This window comes from Hypanus sabinus, chromosome 6, assembly GCF_030144855.1.
Source record: "Hypanus sabinus isolate sHypSab1 chromosome 6, sHypSab1.hap1, whole genome shotgun sequence".
Lineage (NCBI taxonomy): Eukaryota > Metazoa > Chordata > Chondrichthyes > Myliobatiformes > Dasyatidae > Hypanus > Hypanus sabinus.
Window position 1 is genome coordinate 99,832,744 of NC_082711.1, and position 11,492 is coordinate 99,844,235.

General features: G+C 39.0%; 1 protein-coding gene across 1 annotated transcript in view; it reads left to right on the plus strand.

Annotated features, from left to right (window-relative positions):
• LOC132395719 (histone deacetylase 9-like) overlaps window positions 1-2,131 on the plus strand; it is a 470,412-nt gene extending 468,281 nt beyond the window's left edge. Inside the window, exons 13-14 of the mRNA XM_059972669.1 lie at window positions 293-467; window positions 1,620-2,131. Of these exons, the coding sequence (XP_059828652.1) occupies window positions 293-467; window positions 1,620-1,705 (261 nt within the window). The 3' untranslated portion in view covers window positions 1,706-2,131. The remainder of the gene's footprint in view (window positions 1-292; window positions 468-1,619) is intronic.
• Window positions 2,132-11,492: the final 9,361 nt, after the last annotated feature.

Below are 11,492 nucleotides of genomic sequence, written 5' to 3' on the forward strand. Positions count from 1 at the left end.
TCTTTATATTGCTTTAGAATTAATATTTTGATGTTAGTCAGATGTTTCAGGAAAGAAAGCAGTCTAAGAAAATGCAAAATAAGGGTTCAAGAAACTTCTTTTGCTAAATGGTGGTAGTGACTGACAGGGTGAGAACATCTGCTGAAGGGATTTATTGACTAGGCTTCAGGTCTTCACAGTGTTTATTATGGCTCTGACCTAATGAACTTCATTTGTTGACATGTTTCTCCAAGTGCCTTATTTGATCCCTCTCACATTTCTTCCTACTGTGTTGTTTCTATGGTAATATCAGCTCCTGGATCATCAGCGTGCCCACCAGCTTGGAGCATACCAAACTGAGATGGCTATGGTTGGCATGACAGGATCAGAGAAGCACAGGCCTGTTTCCAGAACACAGTCTTCACCATCTTCTTCTACATTACCACATCCCTCCATGGACCATCCTATAAGACGTGTCCATTCCACTGGTAGGAGTTCCAAAGGAAATCTTTAATATGCACTATTACTTATGTATTTTTAGGAGCTCAACTGATTCCAATGCTGTAAATAACACAATTTGCACTTTTGATACACTTTGATTACTATTTGTTTTTTTTTATATAATTGTTCAATGTTATGTAATTCCTTAGTTACTCAAAATTAGAGATCAGTTGATGACTCAGAACTAATCTGGTTTTAATCTGCGATATTACAACCAATGTTAGTTTAAAAGCAGTCTGGAATACATGGTGACAAACTACCACTGGTACTAGATGTTGAGTTTGAATGGACAAGTTCTGTTTTAATCCAGAGAACTATAGCTCAACAAAATGCATAGCAATTGTCTTATATTTGTAAACATTTGCTAAATGCAGCATGCCATATGGATATGATATCTATGTCACTGATATATTTTCTAATGAAATTGCTTTTCTTCTTTTTCTCTCCCATCATGTTTAGCCAACAGGCGGTCTTAGAACAAGGAGGATAAAAAGCAAGTTTTAAGCTCAGGCCAAAAAAAAGTTCTCCTTCTTTCGAAAAACAGATAGAGTGTAAACTGACTATTTGTAAAGTTTAGTTGATGTTGTATTGGGAAAATTATAGGAACAAATTCTCTGGCCCAATGAAGCTGCAAGCATTTAATTCTGGAAAAAAAAACATAAACTGAACTAAAATGACATCGTTTAGCAAAAATGGGGAGAGAAAAAGAAACTATTTTATGTTGCTTTGGAAGATAAAAAAAAGAGATGGTCACTTACATAAAACATGTATAATGTAACAGATTATTGTAAAGCTGTTCAAAAATGACAACAATTGCCTTTTGATTTAATGAGAAGATTCTTCAGTCTGCAACGACGTGAATTCAGAAAATATTCTGAGTTTTATAAAGGATGTACTTGTACCCTTCATATCTTCAGGTTTCCTTCCCCAGGGAATTGCCTCCAAAATATAGTCCCTGTTGTAATATAGGAAAAAATGTTACGTTTGGGAGCCAGCCTTTTCATTCTTGTAGATCCATGTCTGGTATATTTATTATTGCAAATATTCGTTGGAAGCTTCAACAGCTAACATACAACTAGGGAAATCTCCAGCAGTTTAACATGCTTATTGTTTACATGTCTTTTCTTTTCCTTTCCAAGGTATATTTAAATACCAGCATTCATACACCAATGCTGCCTTTCCAATTGGAAATCATAGTATGAATTTGGGATTTGGGTTGGGGTGAAGAGGAAGGAAGACAAACCACAAACGTACCCACAGAATTTGATGCATTTTATTAATCAAGGCAATGATTAAGTAAAATCTTTAATTGCATATATTCACAGCCATTTTAAGTCTATGTTAAATGTTAAAACAGAAAGGTTGTATTATTTTAAGATGTATTTTTTCTTAATGTTGCTTCTAAAACAGTTATTGGACATCAGCTTCAAAGTTCTAATTACAAGTGAAGTATGTTTTAGCAATATTGTTGCAGAAGTCGGAAGGCCATTAAAATGTATTGATGTGTTGAATAATAAAAAAAAATAAAACATACACTTTCTTTCTTTCTGTGTTATGTCCAGAATGTTTAAACTGGCATTCAAGATGCACTTTAATGATCTTCAAGTGAACTTGATTGTTGAAAAATTCAAAAAATAAAATACTGCTTGTGTGTCCATATAAATAAAGTGCTATTTTATTTTTTCTGAAAAATATGCAGTAGGTCTCAAGTTTAAGTAAAAATCATGTCCTATAATATCAAATGCTTTTACTTTACATGGTCCATCATGTCACTGCTTTTAGTCTCCTTTTGACTGTGCAAGAAATATGTCCTAAAATGCTTTCAGCTTCCAAATGATGAAAATTAAATGTGCATTACTTCACATTTTCAGGGACACAACATTCCTTTTAAGAAACTGGTTCACTTTACAACAAAAGTAAATCCTAATATATATAACAGATTGTAGAACATAGAATAGTTCAGCTCAGGAACAGGCCTTGTTGTGCCAAACCAATTAAATTAGTAATCAAATTGCCAACTAAACTAATCTCTTCTGCCTACACAATGTCTATATCCTTCCATTTTCCTCACATCTATGTGCCTATCTAAGCAGTTCTTAAAAGTCTCGAATGTTTCTGCCTCTATCACCACAGTAGGCAACATATTCTAGACACCCACCACTTTCTGTGTAAAAAAACTCGCCCCTCACATCTCCTTTGAATTTATCCCCTCTTACCTTAAGTGCATGCCCTTTGGTATTAAACATTTCTACCCTGGAAAAAGATATTGTCTGTCCACACTATCTATACCTCTTATAATCTTATAAACCTCTATCAGTTCTCCCCTCAGCCTCTGCCGCTCCAGAAAAAAAACCAAGTTTGTCCAAGCTCTCATTATTTCACTTGTCCTGTCACCCAGGCAACACTCTGGTGTACCTTTTCTGCACCCTCTCCAAGGCCTTAACATCCTTCCAATAATGGGGCAACCAGAACTGTATGCAATTCTTCAAATGCCACCCTACTAGAGTTTTATAAAGCGGCATCTCCTGAATACTGAACTCAAAGCCTCGACTTACAAAGGCAAGCATGTCATATGGCTTTTTAGCCATCTTATCAACCTATGGAGCTACTTTTACAGAGCCATGTACTTGCTCCCCAAGAGCTCTGTGTGCTATCTCTTTGTATTTGACATATCAAGGTGCAACAATTCACATTTGGCCGGCTCTGCCATTTCTCCACCCATTTCTGCAACTGATCCATATCCTGCTGTATGCTTCACCAGGCTTCTATGCTGTCCATAACATGTTCTCTTCTCACTGCTGTCATTATGAAGGAGGTACAGGAGCCTCAGGACCCTCACCACTGGGCTCAGGAACAGTTATGACCCTCAAGAATCAGGTTCTTAAACCAAAGGCGATGACTTCACTCATTGTCACTCTCCCCATCACTGAACTGATCCCACAACCTGTGGTCTTACTTTCAAGGACTCTTTATCTCATGTTCTCGATATTTATTGCTTGTGTATTTTATTTTCTTTTTGTATTCACACAGTCTGTTGTACATTGGCTGCTCATGCATTTTGTTGTGTTTGGTTTTTCAATGATTCTATTGTGTTTCTTTGTAATTTCTGTGAATGCCTGCAAGAAAATGAATCTTAGGGTTGTATATGGTGAAATATATGTATTTTTAAAAACAAATTTACTTTGAACTTGGAACCAATCTTCATATCATCTACAAACTAACCCAACCCTCTACATTTTCATCCAGGTCATTTATATACATCACAAACAGCAGAGGTCCCAGGTCCAGATCCATTTGGAACAACACTAATCACTGATGTCCAGCTAGAATAAATCCCTTAGAGCACTACCCTTTGTGTTTCATGGGCAAGCCAATTTTAATCCAAATGGCCAATTCACCATGGATCCCAGGCATCTTCATCTCCTGGTTGAGCCTCCCGTGAAGGACTTTGTCTAGCACCTTACTAAAATCCGTGTATACAACATCACAGTTCTACCTTCAACAATCATCCTCATCACCTCATCAAAAACCTTGATTTAGTAAGACATAACTTGCTCCACATAATGCCATGCTAGATCTCAATAATTAGACCATAGTTTTCAAAATGCTCATAAATCCTATCCCTAAAAAATTCCTCCAGCTATTTCCCTATCAATGACGTGAGTCTCGCTGGTCTATGGTTTTCAGGGTTATCATTGGATCTGTTCTTGAATAATGGCTCAATATTTGCTACTTGCCAATACTCCAGGACCTGGCCTGTAGTCAAGGCCCTTGCAATCTCCTCCCTTACCTTTCTCAATAACCTGGGATATATCCCATCAGGCCTTGGGGATTTATCCATCTTAATGCTCTTTAAGAGATCTAACACTACTTCCTTCTTTACCTCAAAATACCCTAAAATATCAATACTTTTAGCACTCATCTTCCCATCCTGCATGTCAATCTCCGTAGTAAATACTGATGTAAAGTACTCATTAAGGACTTCACCTCCATCCTCTGCATCCAAGAAGATGTTCCCCCACTTTATTCTTGAGTGATCTTGCCCCCTCCCTACTTATCCTCTTGCTCTTGATATATGTATGAAATGCCTTGGGATTCTCTTCAATTCTACTTGCCGAGGACTTTTCATGGCCGCTCCTTGCTTTCTTAATTCCCCTCTTGAGTGTTTTCTTTATAATCCTCAAGGCCTCCATTTGATTCTAACTTCCTAAGCTTCACATATTTTTTTCATCTTAACTAAATTCATCACCTCTCTTGACATACAAAGTTCCTTTACCTTGCCATTCTTGTCCTTCCTTCTTACTGGAGCATACCTGCCCTGTACTTTGTCCAGTTGATATTTATAATCATATAACCATATAACAATTACAGCATGGAAACAGGCCATCTTGGCCCTTCTATTCTGTGCTGAACGCTTACTCTCACCTAGTCCCACCAACCTGCACTCAGCCCATAACCTTCCATTCCTTTCCTGTCCATATACATATCCAATTTATTTTAAATGACAAAATCGAACCTGCCTCTACCACTTCTACTGGAAGCTCGTTCCACACAGCTACCACTCTCTGAGTAAAGAAGTTTCCCCTCGAGTTACCCCTAAACTTTTGCCCCTTAACTCTCAACTCATGTCCTCTTGTTTGAATCTCCCCTACTCTCAATGGAAAAAGCCTATCCATGTCAACTCTACCTATCCCCCTCATAATTTTAAATACCTCTATCAAGTCCCCCCTCAACCTTCTACACTCCAAAGAATAAAGACCTAAGACTTTAAACTCCCTCCACATGTCAGATGTAGATTTGCCCAAAAACAGCTCTTCCCTGTTAATTCTCCCTAGTTCCTGCCTAATGCTTGTAATTTACTTTGTTCCACATTAATCGTCTCCTGCAAGGTCCATACTTGACCTTATTTATAGCTGTCTTAAAACTTAAGGAGTTGTTGTCACTGTTCCCTAACTGTTCACCCGCTGGAAGTCTGGTCACCTGGCCAGGCTTATTACCCAAGACCAGGTCAAAAACAGCCCCTCCTTTTGGTGGACTGTCTACCTATTGATTGAAGAAACTCTAATTCTGCCCCATCTAAACCTCTTGTATTCAGAAGGGCCCAGTTTATATTTGGGAAGTTGAAATTCCCCATAACAACAAATTTATTGGTTTTTACATCTTTCCTTAATCTGCCTGTATATCTGTGGAAAGCAATTATGTAGTCCGATAGATTATAAACTAGATAGATTGAAAGCACAACGATACACTTGTTTTTGACTTCCATTCCACAGAGTATTTATGTGGTAAAATATACAGAAAAAGGACACTTCAAATCAACTCTCTTTCTCTTTTTGGCTTATTTACAGTGTATGAAATGGTCTCAAATCAAAGGTTTCAAAGGTACATTTAATGTCAGAGAAATATATATAATATACATCCTGAATTGCTTTTTCTTCACAACCATCCCTGAAAACAGAGGAATGCCCTAATCCCAAGGTCCCTCCCAGCAACCCCTCCCACACTCAAGTGGCAGCAAGCAACGATACCCCCCTCCTGCCACCAGCAAAAAAAAAGCATCAGCACCCACCACCATCTCCCTCTCTCTCTCTGAGAAAGAAATATCTCCATTTTCACAGTGAGAACGGTGGCATAACAAACAACTCATTGATTTACGATGTTAAAAGTTCACTGCATTGCTTTTTTCGAGCTCTTTGACCAAAGATCACGAGTCTCTGGGCACACAGCCACAGATATTCTGACTCCCCCAATGATGCATGGGTCTCCTTCTGTGACACCGACCCTCGATCCACCCGACTCCGGTGCCTCGTGATTCCAGGTTTCCAAAGCCGAGTGGACTCCTAGGCCAAGCCCTTGGCATGCCGAACAATGGCCAGTCATGAAACCCCGGGAGTGGGTCCCATTCCCGCAAAGAACCTTAGTCAGCGTGTAACTCCAGCTCAGAGTCTTCAAAAGAACCCTGAAAGGGAAAAAATCACATATTAAAGATGGAAATAGAGCTGTTTCCGAAGGTGCAAGCTAAGGAATCATTGTTTAGCACCATCATCACTCCGCACTGCCTTCTTAGTGGCCAATATCCCATTATTAAATACAGTGCACGTCGTGATTGCAAGTATGGAATATGACTCTCACAAAGCCAACAACAGTCAATCAAATTCAAGTTTCCGGTCCAACCACTCAATAGACAGCAGTGTCATCAGATCATGGATGGATAGAGCCTTTTCTATTTGTAGGAGACAAGGAACTAACATTGAAGACTAAACTGCAGAATATCAGAGGCCCTCCGGGGTAATGAGTATTTCCTGAATGCCAAGGTTTCCTCAATCTTTTCAATTACATCTTTCCTCTTCTTTCCTGCTGGTTGGTAAACATTTCAGCAAGCATTCTGCAAAAGGCTAATTGCTGACAAATTAGAGCAAACCAGGCTTCACATTTCAGTTCCAATCTTCATTAGCTGAAACTTAGCTAACCTGAAAAAGCTCATGAAATGATTCATCCCAAGCACACGAGGAACCTTAAGTAAATTTCCATAACCATTGATATGTATACAAGTACTATTACGACCACATTGACAATAAAAAAAAAGTATTTCCCTTGCACTGAAGATCTAGTAGACATCACTCTGGACAAAAGACCTTGACGTAGTATCATTAGCGATGCTGGTATGTTTGGAAATAGTTGAGGCAGGCACACCCTTAGATCTGCTTACCCATGAAGTGAAGTAGACTGAATGTACTGCACCTGTCAGTGCATAACTTCCTACAACTACTTGGCTACCCAGCTATAAAAATGCCACAATATGTCTGCTTTTACTGAACTCACTTATACCCATCCCCAGCTTGAACATATCAAATCAAGGATTTGCATATCTTGTTTGTGCATGGCTTCTGTGATTGCCCAAAAACCCCAAAAACCACTGGAACAGATTTTGTATCAATATGTTGACATATTCTATTTGATTTATCTAATGTATATGATAGCCTGGTGGGTATATCACCAGTGTATCTCTGGGTGCCTGTATACTCAATATAATGATCTCCTGTTGAGAGGGGAATCTAAAGTTGAGACTTCAAGTTCCATAGTAATCAAGCAGGCCTACAGCACTTCGCGTATTTGCTTTACAGATTCAAAGTAGATGATATCCAAAGCTCATTTATGAAACTCAGCATTTTTTTTTACTGTGTGCATGTTTTCTTCTAAATGGCCTCCGAACTTTCCACACTATCTGAGGTAATTCTTTTTCTCAAATTTGATTTAAATATTCATTCTCATACACACACAGCATAGTGATGGGTACATACCAAGCACTTAACCATAGGAGTATATATAACAAAATAATTGATCATGCCGTAATTCTGTGAAGATGGCACTTCTAGAAGATGCTGAGAATTTCATAAGATCCACTTGCTCTGAATTTTTCAACCTGGAGGATTTTACTGTGGATTTTAAGTTGCAATTTCTTGGATGCTGTGATTATTAATTCTTATCTATTCCACTGAAATGTTTATCAAGCTAATATTGTCTAGTATTAAACAAATTTTAATAGTATATATACAAAAGAACCATTAGAAAGTGTAAGAATGCATAAATGAATTCTAACCACTGTAGCCAATTGATAAATATTGCAACCAGCAGTATTAACATTGATCTTTTATTGTTGTGGAACATAAGAAAGTAAGAAATAGTAGAAGGAGTAGACAATCTGGCCCATCCAGCCTGCCCCGCCATTCAATAAGATCATGGCTGATCTGTCCATAAACTCAGCTCCATCTACCTTCCCCATAACACTTAATTTCCTTACTATGTAAAAACCTAACTAACTGTTTCTAAAATATATTTAGTGAAGAAGCCTCAACTGCTTCCCTGGGCAGAGAGTTCCACAGATTCACAACTCTCCGGGAAAAACAGTTTCTCCTCATCTCCATCCTAAATCTTCTCCCCTGAATCTTGAGGCAATGTCCCCTCATTCTACTCTCACCTACCAATGGAAACAATTTTCCTATTTCTATCTTATCTACCCCTTTCAAAGTTTTGTATGTTTCTATAAGATCCCCTCTCATTCTCTCCCAGCACTGACCCCTGCAGCACCCCACTCACCACTGACTGCCAACCAGAGAACCAAGGCAGTGTGCTCGTTTCAAAAAGTACACTCTGCTTGTTTTTGTTCTCTTGTTTTGTTTTATTACACTACAGGTATAGTGTATGAGACCATCGTTTTTAAACATTAATGTACCTGTTATAGCCACAGCAGCCACCCCAAGCATGCTGGGAGAGTACAGAGCATCCGGCTAAATTTGAAGGAGAAAGGTTTGCTCAGCACCTTAGAGGTGAGATTGAAGAACTTGGAATCCCTCACTTTTGTGTGCTGGCATTATAATTTGAACTTCAGTCCAGTTTCTACATATAACTGCTTCTATGTATTGAGCTGACTCCTGCTTGATTTGCCAATATTAATACAAAGGATCCTGCAGATACTGGAAGTCTTGAGCAACACACATAAGGATTGACGAAAGGTCTCGGTTCATAACGTCGACTATTTATTCCCCTCTGCAAATGCCGTCTGACATGTGAATTCCTTCAGCACTTTGTCTGATGTGCCCAAGTGCCTGAAATCACCAACATTCCACCCAATAGGCTCTTGCCTGGCATCCTGGCAGGGATACAATTATTCTGGCCTATTTACCTCTGGAATCAGATGACAAGGCTTCAATGGTCATACTACTGAGGTCCTTCCTCTACAACACAATGAAAGTCTTTGGGATCAGGTATTGCAATTACAGGCTTTTTTTGTGTTCCTTTTTAAGTGTAGAAAAACATAACACTTTGAAGTAAAAGAAGTGGGAAATATATCATCGAACTATTTTTCCTTTATTAGTTTACACCATGCAGTTCTCAGAAATAGGCCCTTATAAATTTCTGACAAAATATAGCCCATGTATGAAAAAAATGGTAATAATACTTTGGAATTTTGATTACCCTCACGATCGTTGTGATGGCACAAGCATAAAGAATATGAAATTAGGTAGAGCTCCTGAAATCTGTTCAGGAGAACATTTTTTAATCAGTATGTAGCAAGTAGCAAGCATAGCTAGCAAAGTTCCTTCTCCTAGTCTGAGGGAATAAAGCTAATCAAATGGAAAGGTTTGCATTGAGGGAGACGATTTCCAATACAGGAATCTTATTTCCATTACATTCAAAATTGTTATTGAAAAGGGGAATGATAATACAGGAGCAATAATTTTAAAAAGAGTTAAGGTCTAGGAGTTATGATACAGTACATATGATATAGAACATTCAAGAGGCTGAGTGGGTGGTAGATAGGACAAATAGAGAAAAAACTGGGAGACAGTCCAAAAGGGCAAAGGGATTAAGGAACCTGTGCAGAGTACCCCTGTGGCCAGCCCACTCAACAAAAGTTGATAGGTGATAGCCTGGTGGGTATATCACCAATGTATCTCTGGGTGTCTGCATACTCAATATAATGATCTCCTGTTGAATCACTTTGGATTTTGTCAAGGGTTGATCGAAAGTCACAGTGGTCGAGTCTCTGACTCTAGAGAGAAGACAGAAGAGGCACACTGTGGTGATAGGGGATTCGTTAGTTAGGGGAATGGATAGGAGGTTCTGTGGGCGAGAACGAGATTCACGGATGGTATGTTGCCTCCTGGATGTCAGAGTCCAGGATATCTCAGATCGACTCCTCAGCATAAATGGGAGGGAGAACAGCCAGAAGTCCAGGTAGATACCAATGACATGGATAGGATGAGTGATAATGTTCTGCATAGGGAGTTCAGGGAGTTAGGTGCAAAGTTAAAGGGCAGGACCTCTAGGGTTGTGATGCTACCTGTGCCAATTGCTAGTGAGGCCAGAACTAGGAAGACTATATAGTTTAATACGTGGCTAAGCAGTTAGTATAGGATGGTGGGCATAAGATTTTTGGATCATTGGGCTCTCTACCACAGAAGGTGGGATCTGTACAGAAGGGACTGTTTACAACTGAACTGAAGGGGGTCTAATATCACAGCAGGGATATCTGTTAATGCTGTATAGTGGTGTTTAAACTAGAGTTGCAGGGGAATGGGAACCAGAATACCATAGCAGTTAAGGGATAGGTTGTGGAAGCAGATGTTGGTAAAACCTTAGACAAAGTTAGGAATCAAAAGGTTGAACATGGTGTGATTAGTGTCCTAGGCTGTGTATATTTCCATGCAAGAAATATTGTAGAAAAGGCTGATGATAGTGCTGAAGATGAGGTAGCTGGGTTACAAACAGAGGCAATGTGTGGTCAGGAGATCAACATGGCAATCAACAGGATGAATTGCAGTGCAAGAGATGGACAAAATCAAAAAAGGTGAATACAGGACCGAAGGTGTTACACTTGAATGTGTGCTGTATATGGAATAAGGTAGATGAACTTGCAGCACTGTTGCAGATTGACAGGTATGATGTTGTGGGCATCACTGAATCATGGCTGAAAGAAGATTATAGCTGGGAGTTTAATGTCCAAGGGTACACTTTGTATCAAAAGGACAGGCAGGAAGGCAGAGAGGATGGTATTGCTCTGTTGGTAAAAAATAAAATCAAATCATTAGAAAGAGGTGACATAGAGTCAGAAGGTGCTGAATCATTGTTGATAGAGCTAAGGAACATCAAAGGTTAAAAAAACCTTAATGGGAGTTGTATACAGACCCCCAAACTGTAGTTAGGATGTGGTCTACAAAGTATAATGGGAGATAGAAAATTCATACCAAAAGGGCAATGTTAGAATAGTCATGGTGGATTTCAATATGCAGGTAAATTGGGAAAATCAGGTTGATGTGGGATTCCAGGAGGGGCAATTCCTAGACTGCCTAGGAGATGGCTATTTAGAGTAGCTGTGGTTGAGTCCACTAAGGGATCAGTTTTTCTAAATTGGGTGTTGTGCAATGAATGGAATTGATTAGAGAGCTTAAGGTAAAGGAATTCGCAGGAAAGAGTGATCATATTATGATTGAATTCACCCTGAAATTTGA